Below are 18,267 nucleotides of genomic sequence, written 5' to 3'. Positions count from 1 at the left end.
GATTGAGCGGAAAACATACGTAAAGACTCCCATTGGCTTCAAAGGGTGCTGGATCAGGCTCACATGCAAAATCTGGGTTTGATTTGCAAAGCCAGGACTCTTTCACCCCAGACCAGTGGGGACTGGGAGCACTATGAAGTTATTCAGCATCTTTTGTTGCACTGTAACAATCCCTCTGGTTCAGCTAGCAAACAGCATTGATGGGCATTATTAACACTCTCTTGTCAGCCAAGGAAGAGTCTCAGGAGTGAGGGAATGTAAGGCAGAGTTGGGACAGTCCTCTGCTGATTTGTTGCGAGGAAAGAGTGGTACTAAGTTTCCCCAGTGAGATTTTTTGAAGTAGGAAACATTCAAGAACCAAAAAATCATCATGGCTGTTCTAGAACCTTCATTTACTCCCAAATACATACATGCACATACACGCAAGTCTCAATTAGCTTAATCTAGGACGTGCAACACACTTGTGGTGGTGAGGCTGTAGGGAAACAGGTGGTGGTGGGTGTAGGATATTTGTTATGAGTGTGTGATAGCAGCATCTCATATCATTTGACTAGTGTGGACCTGTAGGGTACGTCTACACAGCAATTAAACACCCAGACCTGGCCCGGGTCTGCTGACTTGGGCTCACAGGGCTCGGGTTGTGGGGCTGTAAATTTGCTCTGTAGACATTTGGGCTTAGGCTGGAGCCAAAGCGCTTAGACACAGCAAGAGGGGAGGGTCCCAGAGCCCGGGCTACAGCCTGAGCCCAAACATCTACGCAGCTATTTTTAGCCCTGCAGCCTGAGCCCAGATCAGCTGACCCAGGTGAGCTGCGGGTCTTTTATTCCAGCGTAGACAGACCTCCAATGTCTTTACAATGCTGAGAGTTGTATGCTGTACAATACATTGTACTATTTTTAAAATTCTCAGCAAACAACATAAGCTCTGGTATGGGCAGGCCAGCAGTTACCTGCAGTTTAGTTCCAATGCCTTTAGTTCGAGATACCAAGATAGGATCATCATAACCAGATGCTTTCAAGTCAAAGAGATCAGCAGAGCCTCCCAGCTCTGCATGGCTGCCTGCCAAGTACAAAAAATGCCCAGGACAACTTTTAGGTAACTCTAAGGAAAAAAAAACAACAAGAACAACAAGCATTACTAGTGAAAATCATTACAGCTTGGACAACTTATTACTGGTCCCATCAACTAAACTAGAAACATGTACAATCATATGAAGTACAGATCCTGAAATCACATATTTCATGTTGTTATAACTAATTTTTACGGCCTAGTATTTTGTAAATTATAGTGTATCTACAGCAAAAATCACTGGTGACCAGTATTTACCAGCTGATCCCTTGTTAGCTGATAATCTTTCTTAGTCCACTTTAAAAACTAATTATGTAACAGAAAGCATTCCTCCAACCACATGACTGTTACTAACAAAAGGTACAGTGTGAACAGCAGACTTCAAAATTCAGTGTTCATTAGCAAGATCACAGATACCTGTATGCATATCATACTCTGCTAAAAAAAATATATGAAGCTGGTACAAGAAGTACTGTAACAGTTGACCAGTGGTAATACAGCATTACTTCAGTGGACACTGACATAATATTCTACTAAAAAGCTAGTGGCAAGGTTTGTTATACTACAGTAATCTAGTACAGTGGTTCCCAAACTTTATTGGCTTACATACTATCTTAAAAAATTGATGATCCAACAATTCACTTCACAGCAACCTCTCTTTCCACAAGTTCCCCTTGTCTAGTGTGTCAAGGTCAAGCCGCGGATGTAACAAAGAGAATGCCATTCCCCTTGTTTAACTTAAGTGGATGGTTTAAACAAGAAAGAGACAGAAGAAAATGAGAATTCTTGTTGGTAAAGATGATTTAAGCCCTGGTTCAATCATGTGCAAGTGCTATCGCCTCATTAGTGATATCAATGCCAGGCATTTCACCTGAGTGGAAAGGTCAGTCTGCTCATTTCTTAGGAGGAATTCAGGTTTCATTCAAAATAGTGGAAGTTTGCAGAACTGTTCTAACCTTACCTGATCTACTACCAGTTGCAGTTGGTGGTTCAGATTGATTAATCAAAGCACTGCTGGTTATAGCATCTACACTTACGTCACCATTTATCAGGCCTCTGAAAGGGAAAAGGGGGCACATTTGTGGTTATAGTGACATTTTCTGCATCACTGTTGCTCATCACAGAATCAGAACAATATGAATGGCTGTGGGCTAGGCAAGCATCTATTTCTGCTAGTGCCCTTGCTTACATACACAGACTGCTGCAGAAAAGCTATAGCCTGATAACCAATGTCCTTTCTGTAAATGGCACCCTGGAACCGTATGGCTTCTACTCCTTTGTTGGCTTCTTCCAGTGCTGACATCAGATCCTCCTTGATAGCCGTGACTGTAAGGACTCTGCCACCGTCAGTCACCACTTTATCATCCTGCATGGTTGTGCCTGCATGGAACACCTTCACCCCTAGCTCTCGCGCTTGTAGAAGTCCTACAAAAATAAAAGCAAAATTAGATCTCATTATTTTAAATAAAATATAATGCTGGTGACAGTGCTGGCGGCTGAAGTTCTTTTTTGCCTCATAGCACAAATACTGCACAGGCGGTGGCCATACACGCTTCCTTAGACTTCCTCACCGATGTGTGTACCCTGAAAGGATCACTTCCAGGGTGAGAGAGTAGCTCACCTCACATGCCCATTCCACCCTAAACCTTCCTGCTGAGTCTGCCCTCAAGAGCAGCGGTTCATAGAATAGGAGAGATGCATTAGGACGTCTAAAACTCACCCACCTGCCATGGCAAGATGTTTTCAACACCATGTTTTTGAAGAACTTGTCCAGTCTAATGTTAAATGACTCGAGACAAGGCTTCCCTTGAGATACTAGTCCGCACCCCAGAAGAACTCTCTGTTTGGAATATTTTCTTGATATTCATCCTGTATTTTAATTTTCATCCTATTATATCAAATTATACTGCTTAGAGCACCCTGAACCATTCCTCGCCTTCCATAGAATCTGCACTCTTCAAATAGTTGTAGATGGTGGTCTCCTCACCCCTAGTCATTGTTTAAGCAAGTTAAAAACCTTAAGTTCTTTCAATACATACTAGGAAAATAAAGGGTTTTTCTGGGGCAGGAGAAGAGGATTTTGAGGGTTTTACTGTTGAGGTTATTTTTTGAGGGAGAAATTTGCTGCTGTCATCATTAGGCAGAAAAATCCAGCATAGCAACTCCCAATCTCACAATAGGGTAGGAACTGTTTTTACCAGCAAAAGAAACCCTTTCCACTTGCTGCAATTATAATGTGTCACATTGCTATGCAGGCTGCACTGCACTGAAGGTCAGAGCTGAAGTACAGTTGGCTGTGCTTCATGACTCTGATTTCAAATTAGCCCTTGTGCCTAAGGTTTTAAGAGATAACATTTTATTCTGGCATATGCTTTTCACATTCTACATACAGTGTAAGCAACAGAAAAACACACAGGGCAATCACATTCTAGTTGTGATATGCAAAGATTCTCATTTCCTTCTGTCCTGAAGAGTCTAGGTGTTGCAGGGGGTTACATGTATATACACTAAGCAATGGATTACGAATAAAGCGTCAAACTTAACCAGGGATTTCTTTGCGTTTATAGTTTTTTGTCATTACTCATGTGTAGATTTAGGGTTCCTATAACTGAAATATACACTTCTCCAGAGCACCACAGGGATAAGCAAAATAAAGACACTGGTTGCACGGGAAAAGGATGAGGAGGGGGAATGCAACAGCAGCATTCTCTGACTCAGACACAATTTCTCCAGGAACACATGGTGCAGTGAGAGCTTTGTAACATGAACTCCTCTCTGCACTGCTCAGGCTTGCTAGCTGGTGCAAAGGAAGGACTTGCAAACCAGATCTGGTGTAGGGAAGTGGCTCTCAACCTTTCCAGACTACTGTACCCCTTTCAAGAGTCTGATTTGTCTTGCGTACCCCCAAGTTTCACCTCACTTAAAAACTACTTGCTTACAAAAATCAGACAAAAATACAAAAGTGTCACAGCCCATTGTTACTGAAAAATTGCTTACTTTCTCATTTTTACCATATAATTATAAAATACATCAATTGGAATATACATATTGTACTTACATTTCAGTGTATCGTACAACAGAGCAGTATAAACAAGTCATTGTCCGTATGAAATTTTAGTTTGTACTGACTTTGCTAGAGCTTTCTATGTAGCCTGTTGTAAAACTAGGCAAATATCTAGATAAGTTGATGTACCCCCTGGAAGACCGCTGAGTACCCCCAGGGGTTCATGTAACCCTGGTTGAGAACCACAGGTGTAGAGGAAGTGCACTCTGTTCCTGTTAAAAAGGTTAATAATTTTCAGTATTACACAGGCCAAGCTGGTGGTGTTCCAATTTTAGCATGGCGTTGTCCGGCTGAGACAACTGGCTCACCGTACCTACAAGCCAGCAAAGCTCAGCTAGTACAAGAGCACACGTGAAAAGGTGACACTCCAGTTTGTGCTCCCCACAAAGTCTCTGGAGGAATTCTGAATGGGTCAGCCAGAATTCCACCAGGAATTCCTAACACTCTAGAGCAGTGGTTTTCAAACTTTTTTTCTGGCGACCCAGTTGAAGAAAATTGTTGATGCCCGTGACCCAACGGAGCTGGGGATGAGGGGCTTGGGGTGCAGGAGGGGGCTCCGGGTTTGGGGGTGGCTCAGGGCTGGTGCAGGGAATTGGGGTGTGGGAGGGGGTCAGGACTCTGGGCTAGGATGCAGACTCTGGCCTGGGGCTGGGGCTGAGGGGCTTGGGGTACAGGAAGGGGTTCTGGGTTTGAGGGGGGCTCAGGGCTTGGGCAGGAAATTGGGGGATAGGGTTGGGGTGCGGGCTTACCTCCAGTGGCTCCCGGTCAGTGGTGCAGCCAGGGTGCAGAGGCAGGCTTCCCGCCTGTTCGGGCACCGCAGACCATGCTGCGCTGCAGAAGCAGCCAGCAACAAGTTCAGCTCCTAGGCGGAGGTGCACAAGCGGCTCCATGCGGCTCTTGCCCACAGGCACCATCCCCCTCAGCTCCCATTGGCTGGGAACTGGCCAATGGGAGTGCAGAGCCAGTGCTTGGGGCAGGTGCAAAGCGCGGCGCCCCATGGCCCCCGCACCTAGGAGCCGGACCTGCTGCTGGCTGCTTCCGGAGCACAGCACGGTGTCAGAACAGGTAGGGACTAGCCTGCCTTAGCCAGGCAGCACTGCCAACAAGACTTTTAATGGCCTGGTCGGTTGGCGGTGCTGACCAGAGCCACCACGACCCAGTGCCTTACATTCTGTGACCCAGTACTGAGTCGCGACCCAGTTTGAAAACCACTGCACTAGAGCCCTCTTCTCATCCCAACTCCAAGCCACAGTCTGGTCCTTAGAGAGTGCTGTTTGAAACTTCTAGCCCCTGTGGTACTTTGGACAGGGGTGTAAACCTACATTTCCTTGACGATGACTGTCCCCCATGCATGGGGGCAAGGAGTGATGAAGGAAGGTTCCTTTCCTCCATGCACCTCCTCAGGACCAGTAACAATATGGCTCTCTGCTAAATCAAACTCACTGGGCCCCTTGCAGTAGTCCTGGTCTGGAATAATTAAAAAAAAAAGTTACCTGTTATCTCCATGCCTTTGACATATTCTCCTGGGTACCCTTCACTTGCCATAACCACAGACACAGCAGTACGGTTTTCTGACCAAGCTGGCATGCAGCTGCAGAGTTTGCCATCAATTGTTGCTTGAATCACTTCATAAAAGTCATTTTTAAGCAGTGGAAGAATTACCTGCAAAAGTTTGCTAAACAATTTAGTTAAATGGTTTTTGTTAACTGTTGAAATGTCAAAGACTTATTAAGCTTTTCTTCCAAAATTAAAACTCACATGAAGCCCACCTTAGTGAGCAAAAAATGTGTTGGAGAACAGGAAATATTTTGCTACATTTGCAGATTTGGAAAAAAAATCAGTGAACATTAATTTGCAGCAATTATTCCCAGACACTAGAGCTGAGCAAATAATTTTTCTGTTTGGTGGCTGGACAAAAAAAGTCTGAAAACAAACAAAAAAATTGGCTAGTTTAAAAAAAAAAAAAAAACTGTATCAAAACATTTTGTTTTGACATTTGTTTCAAAACTACATTGTCTAAACAGCTCATTTTGACATTTTCTAAACGAACCATTCTGACATTTCCAAGAATTTTATTTTCAGGGTTTTTTCAGCTGAAACTATTCACTGAATTCAACATGAATTCCGATAGTTTCAGTATACCAAACACACATTTTTGGCAAATTTACTATCACTAAGAAAATTTCATCCATCATTATTAGCAACAGGCAGAAAGCAACCATCATCTGTAGAGACCAAGTATGATACTACTTAGCACAAATTTGTCTGGGCTCCTTTACTACTCAGAAAACCAGAATTTGAGCAATAACTTCAAATCGCAAACTAAGTCAATGAACATTTCACAGAAAATAAATGCTAACAAGCAAATTTCTAATAGTTACTGCTACATTCTCTAAGTTGAATTTTGGTAGATTTCCATATTTGTGGTAGATATATATATCCTGTTAAATTATGTAGATTATATTAGTAGCAAGTCATTAGATTCTGGTATGGAACATGGAGCATATTTAGGTTTCCAACATCTCTCACTCACCTGGCACTGTGGGTCACCAAAGTGGCAGTTAAAGTTTATAATTTTCACGTCATCTTTAGTACGCATTAATCCTGTTTGCAGCACACCTGAACAGAAAGCAGAACTATACAAGCTAGTTCAAAACAGTTTGTTCACTTTCTTTAAAAGCAGTAAACTGAAATGTGCGATACCCTACAGTTTACCTAAGTTTATCTGCACCTGGGTTCTGCAAAGTGTTTGTATTCAATGCAATCCTTTTAAAATCCCATAAAAATCCAGTAAACTGCATAGCAGTGCCATAACAAATATATTCTGTCATAGATTACTGAAGATACTAGAGAAGGACAGAGCTGGTTCAGAAACATTTGAGTGTCTCTAGAGTCTAAACACACAGGGGAAGATTCTGCCCTCTGACAAAGCTCATTAATTGCAGACACTCTGAAGGTATAAAGGGGCCTTGAAAAATGCACAAATAGCTCCCAAAGAATACCTCCTGTCAGGGCCAGCTCCAGGCACCAGCGCAGGAAGCAGGTGCTTGGGGCAGCCAATGGAAAGGGGCGGCACGTCCAGGTCTTCGGCGGCAAGTCCCTTGGTTCATCTCGGAGGGAAGGACCGGCCGCCGAATTGCCGCCGAAGAATGAAGCGGCGTGGTAGAGATGCCGCCAAAGTGCCGCCGAACACGGCTTTATCTTTTTTTTTTTTTTCCCCTTCGCCGCTTGGAGTGGCAAAAAAACTGGAGCTGGCCCTGCGTCCTGTACAGGGGAGACTTCTGTTTATTTATGTTGCATTGTATAGCCAGGCTCAGCAGAATTCAATTTTATTTTTTATAATTTCAACAAAGAAGGTAAAAAACCTTAAAAATAAACTTGAATCTATTTGCATTTTCAATGTTGTGAGAAATTATGGGTGGGATCAGACAATTATTTAATGACAGAAGATGCTGAGATTCAAAAAGTTAAAGCTTTATAACTGTTAAAATACAAGTTGTCAACCTCACGCCAATATATACAAAGTGAATGTCCTTAAATCAAACTCTAATGGGTTCTCAAGCAGCATTTTACTTACTTTGCCTATATGTAAATTTCAATTATACCCTATGAAAATATTTTCTCATCAGTTTGTGTGTACAGCAACACTGATGTTTACCATCATTTACTGATAAAAATCTAATCTTTCCAAGCCTTTGCATAGTTAAGTGAAGTCTCCATGGCACATTGCAATGCATAGTAGTTTCTGTATTTTTTTATTCAGTATTACAAGACAAAAGTCCCAACCAAAAATCCACTGCCAAGAATTTTCATTAACAAACAAAATCTAAAATTATTTAACCAAAACAGTAACTAAAATCATTATCAGTAAAATCTGCAACAATACATACAAACATATAGTGATCTGAAATGAATCCTTCATTGCTAGGTTCCTGAGTACAGATTAGGCCTTGGCTACACTTGCAAATTTGCAGCGCTGCAGCAGGGTGTGAAAACACACCCTCTCCAGCGCTGCAAATTGCGGCGCTGCAAAGCGCCAGTGTGGTCAAAGCCCCAGCGCTGGGAGCGCGGCTCCCAGCGCTGTATGTTATTCCCCACAGGGAGGTGGAGTACGGACAGCGCTCTCTCCCAGCGCTGGCGCTTTGACTACACTGTAGCCAAAGCCTTAGAGAATGATATGGATGAAAGAGTCAACCCTGCAAGTGCCTCCAACATGGTACTGAGCATTTTCACCACCTATTGATTTAGTAAATAAGGGTATGGCTACACTTACAAATCTGCAGCGCTGGTAGTTGCAGCGCTGGTCGTCCAGCTGTGCAGGGCTAGCGCTGGTGTGTGGCCACACTCACAGCTACCAGCGCTGGTGTGTGGCCACATTTGCAGCATTTGCAGCGCTGTTGGGAGTGATGCATTATGGGCAGCTATCCCAGCATTCAAGAGGCAGCAACGTGCTTTTCAAAAGAAGGGGGGTGGGGTGGGGCGTAGTGTGACAGGGAGCGGGCGAGAGAGAGAGAGGGGATTTTTGGAGCCAACACTGTGTGTTACCTTCCTGCCTTGAAAAATCAGAACATGTTCCCGATCCCTTACCCTTAACTCTTAACTGCAAACAGCCTGGAGCCAACGGACTCCCTCTCTCCCCTCTGCCTCGTTTCTGTCAAGCAAACACTCACTCCCTGCCTGCCTCATTATCTTATTTGATTGTTCACAGCCATTGATCACAGCAAACAGGAGCTGTGTTTGTAGATAAGCAGCTCCGGGATCAACGGAGCTCCGAGTTCACAACAAAACAAAGAGAGGCTGCATAACAAAACAAAGACAGTAATTTATAAAAGCATTCTGGGATATCTGCTAATACCCTGGAGGCCAATAACAGCGCTGGTGTGTGGCCACACTTGATGACCAGCACTGCAGCACCAGTGCTGCAATCTTTATTCCCCATGCTGAGCCAGGTGTACGGCCAGCGCTGCAGCCAGGGAGTTGCAGCGCTGGATGTGCCCTGCAGGTGTGGACACTTACTAATTGCAGCGCTGGAAAGCCTCCACCAGCGCTGCAACTCGCAAGTGTAGCTATACCCTAAGAGACACTTAGCGCTTTGCAGGATTGGGCTCCACTTTCCTACATACATGATCCTGATGCTTTTGATGGCTAGTGCACCCACTGGCATGAAGAGATGGCTGACAGTGCTTTCATATAGCATCATCCTTTTTTTCGAATTAATTTATTTACTGTAGAGCTTAATTTAATAAAACAAACATGCAGAGTTAAGGATCATCCGTCTCCATCTGGTATAATACACAGGGATCAACTAGAAATTTAGTTTTGTAAAAAAAGAAAAACTTGAATATCTTTTGACTACTATAGTTCAGTTCTCTCCCTTTGAGGAAGTGACTGATCAAATCAATGCAGGTTTCCCTACTGTTCAATGCAACTAACAAGTCCCTCACAATCCAGTTGGTATTTCTGTTTTATAGCTCAGAAATTCATAGTCCCTCCCCTTCTCCAACTATGAGAAAAAAAGCAAGCACAATAAAACTCCTGAAATCTCATCCAGAGTAGAAATGAAGGTGTTTCTCTCAAAGGAAGTGATATATACAATGCTGGGGAGATTTAAAATAGCATGGGAAACTAGTGCATTCTTTTGATGGAGATAATTTGGAGTTCAAACTGTCTGTTACAGCTCCATCTTGTTCTTATAGCTGTCCCCTTACTCCATTTTGTTCTTGTTTTCCTCCTGTGGCCGCCCCTCCCTGGCTGTTAAGTTGTTTACCAGGGCCTCTGCCCTTCTCAAAGGGAGGGCCCTTTAAGTTGTCTAACCAGAGCCATTGCCATTCTCAAAGGAATGGCCACTTATGCTAAGTGGGACCACTGCCCTGTTCAAAGGGTTAGTCCTGTTATCACCTTGTTAAAACCTGGGCTTCGTGTAGGGTGGCCACTGTCCAGAGCTGCAAGACCTATTGTGTTTTTAGGATCCTGGGCATGAGTCATACCTCTGGGCTCAGGGCTAGTCCAAACATGCCTCTGTGGCTGCCTGCAGTTTTTCTCTGCCTCCCTCCTCCCTGTAAGAGGGGGAGCCAATCAGAGTTACTGGCGGGAAGCTGCCAGGGTTTGCCTTTAAAAACAGACATTTTTTGAACAAACTTCAGAAAGGTTCTTGCATTGCTGCCTGGTCTGATCAACCAGGGGTTCTGGGGGTCCTTTCTCCGCTCTCGTTTTATTTTTGAGCGTACCCCCGTTTTTGAACCCCCCCCCCGAAGAACGAATTGCTGCCCGAGAGATCTCCTGATTATCAAGACTGTACCAAGCCTTCTGATGTTCTTGCTGCTTCTGCCTCTGCTGCTGCCTTGTGGGATGGTAAGAATCCCTCTGTGAAACTTTCTATACTTTTATTTTATTATTTTAGCTGCTGGCTCTGTCTCCCCAGCACACAGACTCAAGCTAAACCTTGGTCTGTGTCCTAAAACCTCTCTTACCACCACCACCCCTATCCTGGCTGCTGGCTCTGTCTCCCCAGCACACAGACTCAAGCTAAACCTTGGTCTGTGTTTTAGAACCTCTCTCTTAAACCCTGTGGCACTCTGCCACTGAAAATAAGTTTGTGCTGCTGCTAAGTTCTGCTCCTGTGGGCTTTGCCTTGGACTGTTTTCAGCTGTATCCACTGCTGCAGTCACCCCCACCCCCTCTTTGGAGCTGTGTCCTGGACACACACCACTCAGCCCTCTGGAACTATCCTTAGCATAAGGTGCACCCATTAAGTTAAGTTTAGCATTATACTTTGTAAGTTAGGCTTAGAGAATTGTTGCATTGTGTTTTAATTTGTGTAGTCTTGGTTAAGTTAGCTCATAGATAAGATTTTGCTGTGTTCTGTATAATTGTAATTGTCTGTCTTCCCACTGCAAACACCCCCCCCCAGCTTCTCTGTGTCTTTCTACCTTGTTACACTCTCTCTGCTGCTTAAGCTTGCAGCCTGTTTGTTCTGTCTCACTAAATTAAATCTCTAGCATAAAACCCCATTGGTTACTTTCTTCCTCTCTGATACCCCTCACATTCTACATTTACACCACTGTGACACATTTTTACCTAAAATTGTTTGTTATTTAACACATTTTATCCATAACTGTTAGTTGGTTATATGCTGCTGTGACACACCTTTTTACATAGAAATCGCTAGCTACCTGTTACATTTATACCTCAGTGTTAACTGATTACCCACTGTATTGTATCCTACTGTGTTGTACCCCACTATTGAAACCCCCTTACTGTTCACCAAAAAGAAATCCCTCCCCAATTGTCTACCTTAACAACCCCATACCCCTCACTATTGAATTTTCCCTGTTTTTGCATTTGCTTAATAAAGTTTATTTTGCACCCCACCCGTGTGGTAATTGCTCCCCAAGATCCCATATACCTGCTGGCAGGGACACAAACGTTATTCAATAGAATTACTTGGCATGTCCTTACTCTGCCTTTCAGGTGAGCACTTACCTACATATGTTGTTCCCTCTTGTCTCATACCATCAACAACGGGTTGCAGGATAGAGTCTTTAATTTTCTCTAGAAGAGCTTCAGGAATCTGATGAGCAATTCCAAATTGAGAGCGTAAGCCAGGGATCAGCGACCTTTCAGAAGTGCTGTGCCGAGTCTTCATTTATTCACTCTAATTTAAGGTCTCTCGTGCCAGTCATACATTTTAATGTTTTTTGAAGGTCTCTTTCTATAAGTCTATAATATATAACTAAACTATTGTTGTATGTACAGTAAATAAGGTTTAAAATGTTTAAGAAGCTTCATTTAAAATTAAATTAAAATGCAGAGCCTCCCGGACCGGTGGCCAGGACCCAGGCAGTGTGAGTGCCACTGAAAATCAGCTCGCGTGCCACCTTTGGCACCCGTGCCATAGGTTGCCTACCCCTGGCGTACGCCTTTTGTGGTATGTTTCCTCTTATAATTAATTCATCTCGTCTCTTAAAAAGCACTGAACATAACCCATTTCTTTTGTGCCAGTTAAGTTGTCATGTTTTCAGAAGAAGTGCCTGAATTTAAATTACAGTGAAAATGTATTAAGATAGCACCAAGATGTTATTTATTAAAAAGCTCTTTCTCTGGTTAAAGATCTATCACACGACATTTCTTTTCAACGCTGTCTTTTTCTCCTGAAAACCATAACATTCTCTTGCTATATGCCTATTTTCACCCAACATATTCTGTTATATCTGCAGGATCTTAAGAAGTCATTGAGTCCAGCGCTTTGAATTGAGGCGGGTTCAAGTATACCTAGACTATCCCTGACAGGTGTTTGTCTAACCCAGGGGTTCTCAAACTTCATTGTACCGCAACCCCCTTCTGACAACAAAAATTCCTACATGACCCCAGGAGGGGGAACTGAAGCCTGAGCCCACCCAAGCCCCGCTGCCCCAGGTGGAGGGGGGGCAAAACCAAAGCCTGAGTCCCACCACCCTTGGTGCAGTGAGGGGGCAAAGCTGAAGCCTAAAGGCTTCAGCCCCTGGCAGGGGGCCTATAACCTGAGCCCCACCGCCCAGGGCTTGGGCTTTGGTCCAAGGTGGTGGGGCTCAGACTTTGGCTTTAGCCCCAGGCCCCAGCAAGTCTAAACCAGCCCTGGCGACCCCATTAAAACCGTTTGAGAACCCCTGGTCTAACCTATACTTAAAAACCTCCAGTGATGGGGATTCCACAACCTCCCTCAGTAACCTATTCCAGTACTTAACTACCCTTATAAAGAAAGTTTTTCCTACTTTCTACCTTAAGTCTTCTTTGCTACAGATTAAGCCCATTGCTTCTTCTCCTGCCTTTAGTGGACATGAAAAACAACTGATCACAGTCCTCTTTATAAAAGCCCTTAACATATTTTAAGACTTACCAGGTCCCCCCTCAGACTTCTTTTCTCAAGACTAAGTATGCCAAGTTTTTTTAAAGCTTTCCATATAGGTCAGGTTTTGTACACCTTTTATTATTGTTGTTGCTCTCCTCTAAACGCTATCCAATTTGTCCACATCTTTCCTGAAATGTAGCCCCAGAACCACAAGTACCAGCTTCTTCCTTTCCGCGGGGGTGCTCAACCCCCACTCAGCCCCAGATCCCGCCCCGCCCCCGCCCCACCCCTTTCCCCAAGTTTCTACCTCTGCTCCAGGCCCCGCCTCCACTCCACCCCTTCACCCCAGGCACCACCCCCAGCCCACCTCCACCCGACCTCTTCCTGCCCCCTCCCCTGAGCATGTCCCATCCCCGCTTCTCCTCCTGCCGCCCCCCAGTGCCTCCTGCACACCATGGAACAGCTGATCGCGGCAGGCAGGAAGCACTAGGAGGGAGGGGGAGGAGTTGATCGTCAGGGCCACCCGCGGCAAGAGGCGCTCGGGGGAGGAGTAGGGGGGAGGTTGGCTGCCAGTGAATGCTAAGCATTGTTGGCGCCTATGCCCAGAACTGTACACAGAACTCCAGGCAGGCCTCAGGAGTGCAGAGCAGAGCAGGACCATTACCTCCCTTGTCTTATCTACAACACTCCTGTTAATACACCCAAGAATGTTATTAATAGATCACAAATTGAATATGAATCAACAATAACCTCCAGATCCTTTTCAGTACTACCATCTAACTAGCCAGTTATTCCCCATTTTGCAGTTATGCATTTGATTTGTCCTTCCTAAGTGTAGCACTTTGCACTTGTCTTTACTGAATTTCACCTTGTGGATTTCAGACCAATTCTCTAGTTTGTCAAGGTCATTTTAAATTCTAACCCTGGCCTCCAAAATGCTTACAGAAGCCCACCCCAGCTTGGGGTCATCCACAAATTTTATAAACCTAGTACTGGACCCAGAATAGACTCCGCAGCACCCTACTTGATATGTCCCCCAAGTCTGACAGAAAACCAATGATAACTACTCTCTGAGTATGGTCTTTCAATCCTTGTGCACCCACTGTATAGTAATTTCATCTAACCTACATTTCCCTAGTAGTTTATGAGAATGTCACTTGGAACTATGTCAAAAGTCTTACTAAAATTAGGATACAGTATATACATCTACTTCTTCCCCTCCTTCCCCTGCATCCACTAGGCCAGTGGTTCCCAAACTGGGGTTCATGAACCCCTGGGGGTTCGCAAAATGTTACAGGGGGTTCTTGGGAAAAAAATCCCTAAAAGTGGACAGAGCTGTCCCTAGGGACCCTGGGCAGCACAGGACCAGCAGCCCAGAGCCCCTGGACTTCCAAAAGCTAAGCAGATCAAAGCAAGCATATCTATCACAGAGAGGAGATTTAAACTTCAAGCCTCCTTATAAGAAATGGAAAGGGAGGTGAATATTTTTTTGCTGTTTTTAAAATTAAATAGGCAGCTAGTGTTGTTTTTAAAATTATTATGAAGAACAAGTTTAAGCTTTGTTGTAACGTGTGTTGTTTGCCTGGACTGCTCAAGACCTGAATGCTTGTGTAGGAGGAACTCTTTGAGTTGGCTTCTTAAATACCTTCATGCTGTTTCACATCTGATACTCGTTGATGAAACACAGGAACCTTGTCTTATAACAGGCTTATTCAAAGTGATACAACCAGGGTAGGCAACCTATGGCACGTGTGCCGAAGGCAGCATGCAAGCTGATTTTCAGTGGCACTCACACTGCCCGGCTCCTGGCCACTGGTCCGGGGGGCTCTGCATTTTAATTTAATTTTAAATGAAGTGTCTTAAACATTTTAAAAACCTTATTTACTTTACATACAACAATAGTTTAGTTATATATTATAGACTTATAGAAAGAGATCTTCTAAAAATGTTAAAATGTATTACTGGCACGCGAAACCTTAAATTAGAGTGAATAAATGAAGACTCGGCACATCACTTCTGAAAGGTTGCCGACCCCTGTGATACAAGCTATGAAAGTGAGATCTTGGAAGAGTGGTGTTGTTTTCATAATGTAATAAAAATATTGTAATGATAAATAATAATTAATAATAAATAGTGTGTCATAAAAACAAATTTTATATTCCCAATATCACTGTTTTATAATTTATACTCAGGTAAAGGAGAAAATCCCTGGAAATATTCATTTTTACAAGGGGGTTCGCGAGACTTGACATTTTAGTGAAAGGGGTTCACAGGTTGTTAAAGTTTGGGAACCAATGCACTAGGCTAATAACCTTGTCAAAGAAGGAGATTCAGTTAATTTGGCACTATCTATTCTTTACAAATCCTTGTTAGTTATTACTTATCATACTACTATCTTCTAGGTGCTTAAAAATGTGTTTGATAGTTTCTTTCAGTATCTTCCCAGGTATCAAAGTTTGGCTGACTGGTCTATAATTCTCCACATCCTCTTTTTTCCCCCTTTTTAAAAGATGTTTGTCCTTCTGTAATCTTCTGGGACCTCACCCATCCTCCACAGGTTCTCGAAGATCAATGTTAATGCTTCAGCTAGCTCCTTAAATACCCTCGGTCATCAGGCCCTGTTGATTTGAATACATCTAACTTATCTAAATATTCTTTAACCTGTTATTGCTTGTGTTCCTTCTCCAGATTAATGTTAACTGCATTAAGCAGCTGGTCACAAACATTCTTTGTTACCAAAAAATATAACAATTCTGAAATCATTAACTAAGGTCATGTTTAAGATACAGAAAGCCTCCAGACATGTCGGGAATTACACAGGTCCACTTTTTTAAGTGTATGCTCATTTCCAAAGTTGCTAGCAGCTTGGGAGGCACACCATTCCTAAAATTAACAGAAAAGCCACAAGGGAGATCATTTCCCAGAACTCAGACCTGAAGTCCAAGAATGAATAATAGGACTGGGGCTCCACATCCTTATGCAAACAAAGCACTGACTTCACAGGGAGTTTTGCTTATATAATGGCAACAGAATTGGGCCCTTATTAACAAATTCATCAATGCTTAATTACATTTCATGAGTAAATTTGGAAAATAAAATCAAAAGATCACTACACCTGTGGTACTGGGCAATAAGCTCCCATCCCTGCAGTGTTTGGGCCCTGGTCTCCATCCATTAACTGTTTGTGGGCCTGGACTAGTGGCATGGGAGCAACAGTGACACCATCAGTGAAGCACAAGCACTGTAAAGAAAAACAAACATCACAGAATGTACTCAAATGGTTATGTCCTGCATTAACTGAAATCAGCTCAGAAGGCCACAGATTTAGCCCTGTCATTAGTATTTAAGGTTCAAAACTAGAAAACAGTGGGCCAAATTCATCCGGTTGTAACTCCACTGACTACAAGGAGTAGCCTGTCTTAATTATTTATTTAGGTATTAACAAAGATTTCTGGAGACAATGGTTTTGACTGGTGAGGGCCACATATAAGAATTCCCTTATACCATACTATCAGGGCTGGGTAAATTAAGGTCCTGATCCAACAAGCCCACTTAAATTTATGCTTATCTTTAGGCATGTGAGTAGGATGAGTAGTCCTACTGACTTCACTGGAACCATTCAAGTGCTTAAAATTAAGTACAGGTGAAAAGATTTGGAGGATCAGGGTCTAAAAAGAGAGCAAAATATTATCTCTGGTAATGGAATAAAATCTTGTGTAGAGAATTAATCTTGTAACTATGGCACAACATCCAGATCTGTTCCATATAGGTAAGATTAAATTTTATCCTGCAGATGAGTAACATATAGTCTACAGCAAGGAAGGCACCACAACTTATTTACAGATACAAAAAGTGAACTAAGCATTGGGACAACAATTTAGGATGTAATGTAAAAATTACAGCAAAGTGGATATATTAAAAATCAGCAAACTCTTTCTTTCTCCTCTAGAGAATCAATTCACCCCCACAGATTACAGTTACTGCATATTTATGGTTAATGTAGAATAGAGTTGTACTGAGAATGTATATTGACTAACTTGACATCAGACTGCATGTCTTACATATTTATGTGTTGCCATATACAACATAGACTACTTAAAATGAAGAATTCATGCTTTTAGGCAAAAAGTGTAACAACAATACAAGTGCATAAAAGGATTTGTGACCAAACTATTGAGCCAAAACTGAACATACAGATAGCTCTTCCCCTTCAAGAAGTTCTTCAATGACAACGGTCTCTCCAGTCTCTCCGAACACTTTATCCTGCATTAAAAATATTCTTTAGTTATTAGCTGTGACATCCATCAGTTAGATCATGTCTTCTCTTTAGAAAAGAAAAGCATTGCAAAGGGAAGGAAAGACAAAGTATATGAAAAGAGCCAGTTTATGTTAATCCTGGGATTCTGGGCAGAGACAACCAGAGCAATGAAAAGACCACCCCCCCTTAGATCAGAGAGGCGCCACAGAACCCAGAACTTAACTGATTACAGACGGGATAATAAAACAGGGGTGAAGATCACAGATACAAAATGAGGGATCTAGATGGGGAAACCGAGCAGAGAACACTGGTCAACACCCATTGCCATGAGAAAGGGTCAAAGGAATCAATAGATGCCACCCAGAGGAACTCTGCCCAGATATGTGCCTGGGCAAGGCATCAGGAAAATGGCCCACAGTCACAAGAAACAGACAGTTTTGGTGACTGAAGCCTTCCTTTTACCCAGAGAACAGGTACAGCATAGACAGCAGCAGAGTAAGCTTCGAAGTACACCAGCCCTGAGCTGGAGGGACCTCCTTAGGTTAAGAAAATACTTCAGTTTCAAGGTCCATTCAGCTCTCAGGCCAACAAAGTGGTGGGTTTTGTGATGAAAAACACTTGTCTGCTCGGGCTAGAGAATGGAGTGAAATCCCCAAATTCATTTCTTCCAGGTCACCGCGCAACGAGAATCAGACCTCACAGTATTTAAACAAAGGTTAGCTTACCTGCAAAATCTCTTGCACAGCTCTGCAGGCTTCCTCTTTGCTGGCTGCAATAATTATTTCTTTTCTAGCGGCTTGGCCACTAGCCTTTATAACCAGTGCAGGAAAGTCTGTGCTATAAGTGATGGCAGGGCATATTAGAGTCAGGATCAGACATCTCCAGTGCATCCTCTAAAAGGTACATTTCTAAGCTGAACACTTCTAAAATTTTCCCCTTTTTCTGAGGAATAATACATTAAAATGTACCTGCTTGTGCCAATCTTACATGTCATATTTTCAGATAGGCCACAAGACCACATTAAGTCTAAGCACAGGACTGGCAACCAGG

The 18,267-nt window shown here is 43.2% G+C and overlaps 1 protein-coding gene across 4 annotated transcripts in view; it reads right to left on the bottom strand.

The window, feature by feature from the left end:
* LOC123362071 (trifunctional purine biosynthetic protein adenosine-3-like) overlaps positions 1–18,267 on the bottom strand; it is a 50,471-nt gene that overhangs the window by 19,985 nt on the left and 12,219 nt on the right. For 3 of the 4 annotated variants that reach the window (XM_045002358.1, XM_045002361.1, XM_045002359.1), the window contains exons 5-13: positions 17,943–18,054; positions 17,154–17,222; positions 16,075–16,200; positions 11,615–11,702; positions 6,666–6,751; positions 5,626–5,794; positions 2,262–2,493; positions 2,030–2,124; positions 950–1,101 (exon numbers count right to left, since the gene is read on the bottom strand). In XM_045002358.1, coding sequence (XP_044858293.1) covers positions 950–1,101; positions 2,030–2,124; positions 2,262–2,493; positions 5,626–5,794; positions 6,666–6,751; positions 11,615–11,702; positions 16,075–16,200; positions 17,154–17,222; positions 17,943–18,054 — 1,129 coding nt within the window. The remainder of the gene's footprint in view (positions 1–949; positions 1,102–2,029; positions 2,125–2,261; positions 2,494–5,625; positions 5,795–6,665; positions 6,752–11,614; positions 11,703–16,074; positions 16,201–17,153; positions 17,223–17,942; positions 18,055–18,267) is intronic. The other variant, XM_045002360.1, reaches the window with a different exon arrangement.

The sequence above is a fragment of the Mauremys mutica genome, chromosome 1, assembly GCF_020497125.1.
Source record: "Mauremys mutica isolate MM-2020 ecotype Southern chromosome 1, ASM2049712v1, whole genome shotgun sequence".
Taxonomy (NCBI): Eukaryota; Metazoa; Chordata; order Testudines; family Geoemydidae; genus Mauremys; species Mauremys mutica.
Note: the sequence above shows the minus strand (reverse complement) of the source record. Positions and strands in the feature narration are given on the sequence as shown.